General features: G+C 37.1%; 2 protein-coding genes across 2 annotated transcripts; one reads left to right on the forward strand and one right to left on the reverse strand.

Annotated features, from left to right (window-relative positions):
• Positions 1-998: 998 nt before the first annotated feature.
• Positions 999-6,530, reverse strand: LOC117317737. Its single transcript, XM_033872645.1, has 2 exons — positions 5,749-6,530; positions 999-1,699 (listed from the first exon to the last, which is right to left on the reverse strand). The coding sequence occupies exons 1-2, from the start codon at positions 6,266-6,268 to the stop codon at positions 1,275-1,277; spliced, it is 945 nt and encodes a 314-aa protein (XP_033728536.1). The 5' UTR covers positions 6,269-6,530; the 3' UTR covers positions 999-1,274.
• Positions 6,531-8,271: 1,741 nt separating this feature from the next.
• On the forward strand, positions 8,272-10,021 carry LOC117317739. The gene is made up of 2 exons (XM_033872647.1): positions 8,272-8,870; positions 9,503-10,021. The coding sequence occupies exons 1-2, from the start codon at positions 8,354-8,356 to the stop codon at positions 9,919-9,921; spliced, it is 936 nt and encodes a 311-aa protein (XP_033728538.1). The 5' UTR covers positions 8,272-8,353; the 3' UTR covers positions 9,922-10,021.
• The last annotated feature ends 3,360 nt before the right edge of the window (positions 10,022-13,381 follow it).

The following is a 13,381-nucleotide window of genomic DNA, read 5'->3' on the forward strand; positions in this document are numbered from 1 at the left end:
ATTAATTCAATTAATTATTTACAGATGATTTCCAAAGACATAAGGTATAGTTAGAAGTTTTCGGCTGTACACATGCAAGTTTGTAAATTCTTCACTATGATAAAACCACCGTCCTCGTCGTTGCCATGACAGCCGATCGAAGCTGCGATCACGAATGCACTGACAAAGTGAAAGTTGAAGTATTTTTCGCAACATGACGTTTAAACTTAAAATTACATTCACAACTCATATTGATTGGGGTTGTTTAATCATACCTGATCAATTGAATTATCAGAAAACTAACAAAAACACTAAAAAAACACAGAATGAAGCCTTCGTGTCAGGCAGTGCAGACACAACGCGGGATCTGTAAACACTGTGACGTCATTGGAATGTATATTTTACATGAATACACTAATGAGCAACAAAACGGGACGCAACATTAACCCACATGCGCTCCCAAAGACCTCGAACGGAAAGATACTGTTCTGCAAGACCTTTCTACGTATCCTGGATATTTGATGATAACTCGGGATGTTAAATACCAACTATTTTTTTAGTTCGCCCTAATTTCAAGTAGATGACTCTTATTACATTTTGATGTGTGAGAACACTAAAGTAATTAAGGAGAATTAATTGACTTTATGTTCTATAACACACTGATCTGAACTAAATATGTGGATATAACAGGGACTTATAGTAACAACATAAAGGTATAAAGTTCAGTGCATCACTGATGGAATAAATTGACTGATATATAACCATATAGGAAATGTGTCAAATGTCAAACGTTATTCTCATATATCCTGTTCAAGTATACTGAATGTCAATGCTTGTGCAGGATATCCTATTCTAATGATTTTTTTCTTCTAATCTGCTTCAGGTATTGTCAATAATAGTGATGTCAAAATTATTAAAATTTTTGACAGATTATTAAGTTTCGAGGTTGAGTTCGAAAACGAGGACATGATATATGATAGAGTAGGTTTAGAATGGATGTAAAGACGGGGTTAATTGTACGCATTATGTAACATGCGCACTGTGTAAATAAAACCGGAAAGTATAAGTGGCTGAAAATTTAATAAGTTGATACATATCTCAATCCGGGATGATAATCTAAATCCAGCGCAAAAAGTGGGCAAATACTACATGTTGTGTTTTGCAAATATTTATTTTCAGCATACAAATTATCATCAGAACAGGAATTGCTTTTCCTGGCATTCATTTAATATATTTTAGATTATTTAGACATTATACTGCTATGATTAGTTATGTCCACTGAATTTACCATTAATTCAATCAAGTTTCCAGCCAGAAAATGTAGGATATGCAAAGCTATAATCGCCAAATATTTTCCCATGGTAAGTTTGACCCATGCGAAGAAAGAGACGATCGCCTTGCTGCAAGTAAATAATCACGGTTCCTGTAGCTTGGTGGTTGTCATTAATTTCGTCTGAATCTGTCCATGTCGATCCTCTAGTATTGCCATTTACAACCAATTGATTTTGAAATGCACTGCGACCATAGCAAAACATGGTCCAAGTGATGACGTATGTGCCCGACACTGGTACTTCATAGATCCCGTCATATGGGCTATATCCACCACCTTGGTCCAGCATCTCGCGATTGAAGATTACTGTTGATCCTTTCTGGAGGGTAATAGTTGAACTGAGGTAGGCGTGGAAGGCGACAGGTTGTCGTGATACTGGTAACGCTGCACCTGTAAATGATAAATGAATGATAGGTTGAGGTTCAGAAGAGACCACATATAATTATCATAGAGAACTTTCCGATATTTTATCTTTGTTCCTTTATTCTATTCAATCTGTGTTTACCTGTACCTATATCTGTTTCAATGCATTGTATGGAACATAATTAATCTTGTCCCCAAGCTTATGTTTAATTCTTTGTGATGACCAACAATTAGGAATGACACTCGAACTCTCCACTAATCAATGTTTTGTTATCTAAATACCTTCCCGAGCCGATTACACCATCTATTGTTATCTCAGTAAAAGTTCACTTGCATGTCCAGTTTTATTTACCTGTGATAACGCCTCTTCGTGTCAGTCATCTTAATTATATACTCGTATACGTGTCAATTTAGACAATGGTCAGTTCCATTTTATATGTTTACACCGGAGACCCGGGCGGCAGTTGGATTCCCAACGAGCAAATGGACAACACGTACACTACGGATTACCAAGTGTGTTCAGAACTTATATTGGACTTGCTTAATTTACACAGTTGGATCGCCAGCTATATACATTGTATCTATTGGAATACCAATACATGTGGACTAATTATCCGGTTATAATTTGTGAAACGGTTGATATTGTGATTTGAAACTATTTGAAACAAATAATATAAGAAATCATTACAAACTGAATCAAACTCTTTGTTTTGTGTCCTGCCATGCGTCCAATCATACAACAGTCCGAATCTAAACAGATACAGCAAAAAGCCGTATGAAATAATCATGACACTTTAAGATACTCAACTCACATGAAATAATCCTGATATAATTAGGGTCGGCAAATTGCATCAAATCTACCAATGCATTGTCAGATTCTTCATTCACAATTTCAGTCAACGGAATATGATTTTGATTCAGAAATAACATTTGATCTACAATGTCAGGAAAATTCGATTGCATTTGTTAATATGGGCTCCCGCGTATTTTTGCTCAATTATTGTTCACCATGAAAATACTTTTTTATAAAATATATTTCTGTATTGCGAAATTTATGAAGTTTGCGCTAACAGCAGAGTAAAATCCCTTGCTGTATAAGTAATGAAATGAAATGTTCCCGCATTATATACTTCATTCATGAGATTATTTGGACACGGTAATTTGTGTACGATTATTTGGACACGGTAATTTGTGTACGATTGTTCGGACACGGTAATTTGTGTACGATTATTTGGACACGGTAATTTGTGTACGATTGTTCGGACACGGTAATTTGTGTACGATTATTTGGACACGGTAATTTGTGTACGATTGTTCGGACACGGTAATTTGTGTACGATTGTTCGGACACGGTAATTTGTGTACGATTGTTCGGACACGGTAATTTGTGTACGATTGTTCGGACACGGTAATTTGTGTACGATTGTTCGGACACGGTAATTTGTGTACGATTATTTGGACACGGTAATTTGTGTACGATTGTTTGGACACGGTAATTTGTGTACGATTGTTCGGACACGGTAATTTGTGTACGATTATTTGGACACGGTAATTTGTGTACGATTATTTGGACACGGTAATTTGTGTACGATTGTTCGGACACGGTAATTTGTGTACGATTATTTGGACACGGTAATTTGTGTACGATTGTTCGGACACGGTAATTTGTGTACGATTGTTTGGACACGGTAATTTGTGTACGATTGTTTGGACACGGTAATTTGTGTACGATTGTTTGGACACGGTAATTTGTGTACGATTGTTTGGACACGGTAATTTGTGTACGATTGTTTGGACACGGTAATTTGTGTACGATTGTTCGGACACGGTAATTTGTGTACGATTATTTGGACACGGTAATTTGTGTACGATTGTTCGGACACGGTAATTTGTGTACGATTGTTCGGACACGGTAATTTGTGTACGATTATTTGGACACGGTAATTTGTGTACGATTATTTGGACACGATAATTTGTGTACGATTATTTGGACACGGTAATTTGTGTACGATTGTTTGGACAGGCAAAGCGCATTATGCGATATGGGTATCATTTTGTCATGTAACTGTCTGTTTATTTCCAAATGTAGTGTTGTCCGCATTGACACTCCAAGTGCATATATAAAGGCGTATATCAGGCTGGTACCTATTCAACTAGGGGAAAAGATTTTTTACTAAAATATTAACACAAAGCTCATATCTTTGACCATCCGGGAAAAAACACAAATATTTAAAATATGTTCACATATGGCAAACAAGAATACCCAGCAGCCCGTCATAAACTATTCGCCCATCAACAGGGAAAATTGAATCTATTGCCGGAGGTATACTCGGTAAACGTTGCTCTGTCAATAGCTTACAACATATTTATGTTTTGCGAGTAACTGGTTATCTAAATTAGCATTCTGTTAATAAAGTCACGAACAGTTAACCGATAAACCGACGTCATCCTTGGATATAATGGATGAAGTTTTAAAAAAAGGAACAGAACCTGCAAATCATGTGAAAATGATGAGAGAGAAACCCATGAGAAAAAGTAGAACAAATAATTTAGAAACCACAGGTTGTGGGACGAAGGCGAAGGCAGACATCTTACTAAAGCGTACATCGCTGATTGGTCCATTGAAACGTTCCAGAATAAGATGCGTCAAGACAGGCCCCTTCACTACAGTGTGAGCTGACCTTATTCCATGGTAACACATTGATGTTCGTAAGGAGGACAGTTATGCTAGGTGTTTACTTGATAATTATTTGTTATATGAAGCAATAATTACAATGTAGCTAGGCAACTACCGCACTCAATTCAATAAGAGTATTCAACCCCTGCAGTTATTTGGACTATATAACTATACATGTTTCCACAGATATACAGTCAAACCTCGTTAACTCGAAGTCGTCGGGATCGTGAAAAAACTTCGAGTTATCCGAGTCTTCCAGTTAACCGAGTTTCAAGGTAGACGTGTTGGTATATTATATCTATAAAAATCATTTACATAAACCAGAGACCTATAGGTCTCTGCATAAACACGCATCCTTAACAGAAACACGCCTATTTGATTTCAAATACTAATTATAACAAAATCGTATTTATTATTTATGCTAGACACGACATTTCTAAAAAGTAAATTATATATGATACAATACTATCATATCGTTTTGAAATCAAGTAAGCCAGTATATTTGTGATTGGGAGTCGTGTCCGACATGCCATTTCTAAGTGAGTGAAAGACGAGAAGATTAACACAAAATTTCATCACTTTAAAATCTATTTAAATAATTTCTATCGTGGTACAAAAATTATATTATCGTTAAAAATCATAAAAAACCAATATACGAAGTCTGCGGCAAATAATACATACACAAATGTATCGGCACAGATCACGTGTTGACAAGTGCAGTAGCAGCAGGAAATGCACAGTTTATCATAGTTCGATCAGAAACGAAGTCCTGGAATTAATTCACACGTTACGTATACCCGGCCATAGTTGTGATTTCAGGTGTGTCGGATAGTTCCGCCTGAACGCACATGGTGACCTAGACAGCTGTACAGAGGCGCCAGCTTGGGTGTAACTTGGGTATAATTATCGCACTGCTTTAATCATCAAAGGGATTATGTAAGTTCTGTTTGTCAACATCAATACTGTTGGATCTTGATAAAGACGGATTTTACAGTAAAAATAGTCAGATATGTTTAAGGTAATTTAATAACAAAACGAAACAAAAACGGGATATTTCCCGTGCACGAAATTGTAAACGATTTAACCAAGACGTACGATGAGTATTTTGTTGACACATTTTGTTTAAAAATGAAAATGATGTTTTCAACTTCGGGATAACCGGTACATTTTACATAGGTTTTATAATATCGCGACCAATATTTTACTTCGGAATAACCGAGTTTTTCGAATTATCCGAGTTTTTATTACTAAGAAAAAGAAGGATTTTTGCCGGGACCGGAGTAATACTTCGAGTTGAACGGGGTTTTCGAGTTATCCGAGTTCGAGTTAACGAAGTTTGACTGTACATACATAGCTGATAACATGGTATATGTGTCTATATCAGACAAACAAAACTTACGTTTGTAGTGTGCTGATCTCATCAAATCTTTAGATGAGTCTTGATTAAGTTTAGTGTTGATTTTCACACTATCGTCACTTTGTGCACGTAAATGACTGTCCCTATGGCCACTATACGACTGACCAGGAGCCACAACAGTTCCATTGGTCAAAGGAAGGGATTCTCCAGGAAATTCTGTGTTGTTCCCTGGTATGTTTCCACCGATATCTGTATCAAGATTGGTATCCACACGATTCTCCAAATCCGCAACTTGTCTTATAAGTTTTGTTAGAACAGCATCCTTTTGACTCATTAAACGTTTAAGTGACGTTATTTCGGAAGCTTGAGTTTGTAGTTTATTTTCCAGTTGGTCAATTTGCTGACCTTTAGCGTTCACCAGGTTTTCCATGCGACCAAGTTTCTGGTCAACTGATGATACAAGGTCTTGCCATTGTCTGGGTAGATTTTCTGCATCTAGTACCTGCCCACGAGAGCCGTATCCGCTGAAAACCCAGAAAATGAGGAGAAATACAACATGCATAGTTGACGCCTACTATTGACCACGACAATGCGTATAACGTACTTGTGCAGGTGGTTTTGTACATATTTTTTCCTTACCCAATCTGTTATCGCCTTCACAACTGTGGATTGAGGATACCTTTGTTTAATGTAATCATCTATAGGCACTTTGTACACGTTCCTTGCATCTGTGGAAACAGATTCGGCTGTCAACATTTGTTTATGCCTTTCCTGACGTATTCCTACGCAAAATGTTACTGTAATAAATATAATGTTTTAGAGCTGAATCAATATAATTAGGTTACTGTGTATTTTTTTTTAAATTTCACTTTTATATTTTTTCGCGGTGTTTCAGTCGGAACTAGTTTGTTGGTATAAAATTTCGCGCAAACCTTCCTTGTAAATAGTCTACAATAAACATTTTGTTTTACATTTGTATATAAAAAGTAATATTCGCAGGATATTTATCAAACAGAAGACCAAAAGTCATATATATATAATTAAGAATTATTTCTATTTCTTAGCATTGGCATGGAACGGTTCTGGCTTCAATATATAAAAATATGAACTCTGGTAATAGTAGTTCGTTGTATTAAAGCTACTGATTAATTAGTTTTAAACTGATCACGATACTGTTGTTCATGTCAACCTCCGCTAATGTCTGTATGGGAACCATGACGAAACGTACAGGAATAGCATGAATGAGACCAAACTGTAAAATACGGGAAGTAAATAAAAAAGGGGGATGGGAGGGAGGGTAAAAACACACTTTATAACAAGTTGTTACCTATTCAATACACCACACACTTCGACCTTCGCTTATGTACTCCGACGAGGTGTGGATATTTTCCCAAGGAGATTATCGTTCTGACTGACAGGACTAACACTAGGTACCACGGATAACTGTACTTCATCAACATGTTTAATGCCTTGGCAATTAAATCGCGATGCATTAAATGACCGCGAATATATCGTATAAACTCCCCGTGAATATGAAACAGTATATAATGTTAATATACAGCAATATTTCTAATTAACATATCTAGACATTTGGCTGAAATTGGGAAACGTCCATATCGCGCGCACATACCAATGATTGCGACTAGGAAAAGTAAGTGTATACTACAAGATAAAAATATGTCGACTAACTCATCTTACAAAAATAAATACAACTGCATTTCTTGATGTTAAACAATAACGATGATCATCAAATTAAAGTTGTTATCTGCGTATGCCCTACTCAGTAAATGCTGCGATAGCTCAGTCGGTTGGAGCATCGTCCACGTAACCTTAAGCGAAGATCCGAGGTGCGTGGTTCGACACTTTCTACCGCGGTCCGTTGGTGTTTCTCAGCAAGTTGAAAGACATACCGATAATTGGTGTTGTGGTTGTGTCCTTGGGCAAATTACTACTCTTATTGCTCTGGATGGGTCTTCCATATGTCCACTTACTCTTGACCCAGCAATCCAGTAGCATTTTAAAATCTGGTTTTGTTTTACAGAAACTAGACGAATACGGTATTTGCTATCCAACAACAACATATTAACGATTTTATAATTCCTCGAGGTTAAGCAGTATCGCGTACAACAAGCACCAACCGCTTGGTTTAACCTTCACTTAATATGTCAACATAGTGTAATAAATTTGAAGTTTGAGTTACGAATATATTTTGTTTATTTCTGTGATCTGTAAAGCGCATTTTCTTTTCTTTCTAATCCGTGGATAACAAAGAAGGTCCTGAAGCTATTCCGTAAATATGTTTTGTTATAAAACATGCAGCTACAATGTTGATAGGTTTAAGAGGACATTACTGATGTGACCCGATTTTAGCCGGAAGGCCGCACGTGATACAAACCTATGTCTAAGGTAAGAGATAAGTGAAATCCCATAGTCATACATCTTGATATTTCAACGAAACACACAACACAGCTGAAACGTTTGCGTCTGCCATATAGCTCAGTGATAACATGACCTCACTTTATAAGTTGACTGTGGGTTATATAGCGTGCTCCCATTCCACAATTGTGTAGGAGGTAAAGGTGTAACACAAAACCACTTTCACGAGAACATATACTCTTACTTTAGTGATCGGTAGTACACGTACATCATGTGTGTGGCTATCATCATTATTTTATTGGCGGTCTCTACATACGGTTGTCATGGCCAGGTACCAGATGCAGTAAATCTGCCCAGACAATGGCAAGACCTTGTATCGGTAGTTGACCAAAAAATTGGTCAAATGGAAAACCTGGTGAACATTCAAGATCAACGCATCGACCAGCTGGAAAATAAACTACAAACTCAAGTTTCTGAAATAACGTCGCTAAAACGTTTAATGAATCTAAAGGATGTTGTTCTAACAAAATTGATGAAACAAGTTGCGGATTTAGAGAATCGTGTGGATATAAGTCCTAACACAGATATCAATGGAAACATACCAGGGAACACGACACGATTCCCTGAAGAATCAACTACCTTAACCAATCGGAGTTCTGTTGTCCCGGAACAGCCGTATGCTGTTCTTAGGGACTCTCGCGTACATTCACCCAGCGAAGACAATGAACAGGTCAGCGTGGAACTCCAAGACGCATCCAGGGACTTGACGAGATCAGCACATTCCAATCGTAAGTTTGAATTTACTGTTGATAGTTGCCTGACTAACAAGATACTAGATCAACTTCATCACATTGTGACTTAATCAACCAACTCGATACCGAAATGCTTGTCAGAGGCACAATATACTTAATATACTTATAGAAAATGATTACGCATGTAAACCAATAGCCACAATGGTTCATCGGCATGGTATACGTAGTGGTTACACATTGAGTATTTGTTGTACACTTGAATATGGGATATCTTTTACTCTCGTTGGATATTTTTTAAAAGTTACACAATAACGAGCTTTAGCGAATAATTTAATTATCCTGCAATAATAAAGTAGCCAACCGCCTACCTTGATTGAAAGATTATCTATTGGCCACCTAGGCTTATTTCAGGATAATGATGCTACTATAAACGTTGGTATTTTATCGGTACTTTTGTTTTAGCGCTACCTGCCATCAAATCATCGTAATAAAATATCACTCTGCCAGTATGAGTGGTGTATACGTCATGTTATTGTTGCACTGTAATTTGTCATTAACAAATATAATGCGCTAAAATTTGATTCCGCCAAAATAAGTTTTTTCCCACCAAAATGGGTACTTTTCCCGCCAAAATTAGTCCTTTAACAGTAGTCATTCTTGTTTGACAGGTGCAGCCTATCAAGAACAGGTTGCTTTCCACGCCTATCGTACCTCAACTGTAACCCTTGGCTCACTAGCCACGGTAGTGTTTGACCACGAGACACTAGACCAAGGGGATGGATATAACCCCCGTGACGGGATATACGTGGTACCAGAGTCTGGCATATACGTCATCACATGGACTATGATTTCCTTGGGCCGCTGTGCATTCCAAAATCAACTGGTTGTAAACGGAGCGACAAGAGGGAATACTTGGACAGATTCAGAAGAAATTGCGGACAGCCACCAAGTGACAGGGACCGTGCTTATCAACTTGAATCAAGGCGATCGTCTCTTTATTCGCATGGGTCGAATATATCGTAGCGGCGGAATCTTCAGTGATGCTTCTTATGCCAACCCTACGTTTTCAGGCTGGAAACTTGGTTGAATTAAAATGGCAGGCAATTTGATTTCTTTTAACTTTAACTTTGTGTTATATCTAATTTTATTTTATGAAATTCTGGGAGAATAAAAGAAATCCTCTTCAATCCAATTTGTTATAGTTTGCTGAATTTGTCAACATGACTTCGCTTTGAAGACGGAGTATATATATATATATATATATATGGGGCAAAGAAGTAATTCAAACAGTGTGGACAATGAGGCTTGTTAAATTTTCGAGGCAATCCGCCCCTTTATCAAAACACAAAAAATACAAATACAATCACATAATATATATAAGACCTGCTACCCTCGGGGACCATTATATTTGACAATTCATGTAGTTAATTATTCAATTTGTTAAAATTTTCATAATTGCTGTACTTTTTTGGGCATCAATTCATTGTTGCTCATTGAGACTCACATTTAGTCGCCTCCCGCCATCAACAGCATCTTGGTCCGATTTGGCCCGAACCGTCTGTTTCCTGTAGCGTCATGTAGGGACACTTCGGCATTCGTATTTCTTATATTCTCAGTCTTGATAAATATTCGTAGTAGTTTTTTTTACACCACTCTCTATAATTCTAATTATCTAAAAGATATTTTTCAAAAGTTTTTCAGACTTTGTACACGATATTTAATCAATCACTGTAGAGACGATAATTTAACATTTTTATTCTGAAATCTGATATCAATGCAATGTCGTCCACTAGCAGTATTTAGCGACGAATCGTCTTTGAACTCTTCGATATACTTTCACGTGCGGGGGAATTCAAAATATCTCTGCCGTTGGTCGCATAGCGTTCTAGTGTTGAACATGATACAGTCACGCTAGTATCCGCATTCGGCCCACGTTTGCCGAAAGGTTCATATTTGTTTCTCCAGTTGCTAAAACATTATTCTTATTGTATTTTAGTGTATTTCCAGTACTTCTTATATATATTATGTGATTGTATTTGTATTTTTTGTGTTTTGATAATGGGGCGGATTGCCTCGAAAATTTAACAAGCCTCATTGTCCACACTGTTTGAATTACTTCTTTGCCCCATATAATCATTACAAGTAATTCGTATCCTCCATACATTTATGTGAGGATCCAGTGTCATCTGGATTATACCGTTTATATTACTTCTTTGACCCATATATATATTGTCAAGTAGTAATGACGACAGTACAGACAAGTAAATTGTCGAATTTTCGAGGCAATCTGTCCCTTTATCAAGACACAGGTAAATTACATACGATCACATATAGACATAGAACATGGAACAGTTACACAAATATAGTAGGTATAAACAACAAAAATATCGTAATGTTGTAAAAACGATCCCCCCTCGGCCGATAATTAATTCGCCGAGGGCCTATTATGATTAATTAGGACAGATGCTAAAAGTAAATGAATAAATGAGATTGCCTCGAAAATTCGACAATTTACTTGTCTTTACTGTCGTTATTACTACTTGACATATATCTATTTCTAGTAATACGCATCCAACATTTGTTTGTTAGGATCCAGTACCTATATTGGTTTATACCGTCGTTATTACTTACTAGACCCTATATATATATATATAGCTTAGAAACACAAATGACGAAGGAAGACAACTTTTTGACTCGTGCCCTGACCGGGCCTCGAACTCACGATCTACGGCACCCAATCGCCTAGCCAGAAATATCCACAGCCTATACCGCTGCGCCACATCGGTGTTCTTTATATATATATATATACATATTTCTCTCTCTTAAGGATAGCTACCATGAAAGGCGTTTGACCAGTAGATAATAAAATATCAAAACTAACCACAACTTCTATCTATCGATTGTCTTTTATAAAACTTATTCCTGACTGGGACTTCGTAAATATGACAACATTGATGATCCAACGATAAACATTGCACAGTAACGGCATTTTGTTTCTATCGATATACTGGTTTATGAACCGAAGATAATCAATATCGACCGAGACTAGAGGCATAATGTATTTAGATTACTCAAAAGACACACATACCGACAACACATCTGAGTTAAAGATATTGAAGTAGATATAGTATATATTGAACAAGCATATACAGTATTGCTAAAGCAATGCATGTGATCTACCGGGCCCCGATAGTTATAATGGTCCTTTACAAATGTCTGAAGTTTGATCCTAATCCCTCAAGGAATGAAGCCTCTAGAGGAGTGACGATGACTATCTAAAAATAGTAATCGCGACCTTGACCCAATATCCCTGAAAGCGAAGCTTGTCTGGGATATTAAAGTGCTTAATTAATGTTTTAAGTTTGATTGAATTTCTCTAAGTAATGAAGCCACTACAATGCCGACATTGAATATTCTAAAATAGTAATGGCAACCTTGACCCCGACCTAACAACTCTGAAACTGGAACATGTCGATATATCATGGTCCTTTGTAATTTTGTGAAGTTTGATCAATATTCACACTGGACTGAAGACACTAGAGCTTTCTAAAGAGAGTAACGCAGAACGTGACCTTGACTAGACCCGCCAACTCTGAATCTGAAAGTTGTTTGACCTTGACTAGACCCGCCAACTCTGAATCTGAAAGTTGTTTGACCTTGACTAGACCCGCCAACTCTGAATCTGAAAGTTGTTTGACCTTGACTAGACCCGCCAACTCTGAATCTGAAAGTTGTTTGACCTTGACTAGACCCGCCAACTCTGAATCTGAAAGTTGTTTGACCTTGACTAGACCCGCCAACTCTGAACCTGAAAGTTGTTTGACCTTGACTAGACCCGCCAACTCTGAACCTGAAAGTTGTTTGACCTTGACTAGACCCGCCAACTCTGAATCTGAAAGTTGTTTGAGATATCATGGTCCTTTACAAATAAATGAAGTATGATCAAAATCCAAATCCCTCAACGAACGAAGCTGCTAGAGCACTTACAAGGATTTTTCTAAAAAAAGAAGTAAAAAGTAATAGTGACCTTCACCTTAACAAACATCCCCGAAACTCGATCTTGTTCGAGATACCAGTTATCGTTGTGTGAAGTTTGATAAAAAATCCGTCAAGGACGTACATCCAAATTGACATGGGTACAAGACGGACGGAGAGGAAGCTTGTAGTCCCAATGGATTCTTCTGCATTATACAGCTGTGTCGTCCCTCTTGGAACTTCATATATGCCTAAATCATTAGTGGGAAATATAAGCTTTAAGAAATTAAATATAATTGGGTCTTAACAATAGGTCGAACTCATATAAAAGGAGATTAACTAACCAACATTTCTATCAATTCAAATTGGTTTAGATACAGAAGATTGTTAGTTAAAGAACATATAGAATACATGAAAGAATTCGTAAGATTTTAAGATCATAATGTTGCGGATTGCTAACTTCCTCTTGTGATATGCTGTCACGCAATCGCCATGTTGCTAGTTAGAATCCCTCTATGGTGCGGATTAGCCTCTCTCTTTTGATGTTGCCTCACAAACCATCATATTGCGGA

The sequence above is a fragment of the Pecten maximus genome, chromosome 19 (assembly GCF_902652985.1).
Source record: "Pecten maximus chromosome 19, xPecMax1.1, whole genome shotgun sequence".
NCBI lineage: Eukaryota > Metazoa > Mollusca > Bivalvia > Pectinida > Pectinidae > Pecten > Pecten maximus.

Excerpts from the sequence above, each read along its gene's own strand:
- LOC117317737 (XM_033872645.1), bottom strand. The coding sequence starts at position 6,268 with ATGCATGTTGTATTTCTCCTCATTTTCTGGGTTTTCAGCGGATACGGC. Across the intron at positions 1,700-5,748 it reads GAGATCAGCACACTACAAAC|GTGCAGCGTTACCAGTATCA; the intron begins GTAAGTTTTGTT and ends TATCATTTACAG.
- LOC117317739 (XM_033872647.1), top strand. The coding sequence starts at position 8,354 with ATGTGTGTGGCTATCATCATTATTTTATTGGCGGTCTCTACATACGGT. Across the intron at positions 8,871-9,502 it reads GAGATCAGCACATTCCAATC|GTGCAGCCTATCAAGAACAG; the intron begins GTAAGTTTGAAT and ends CTTGTTTGACAG.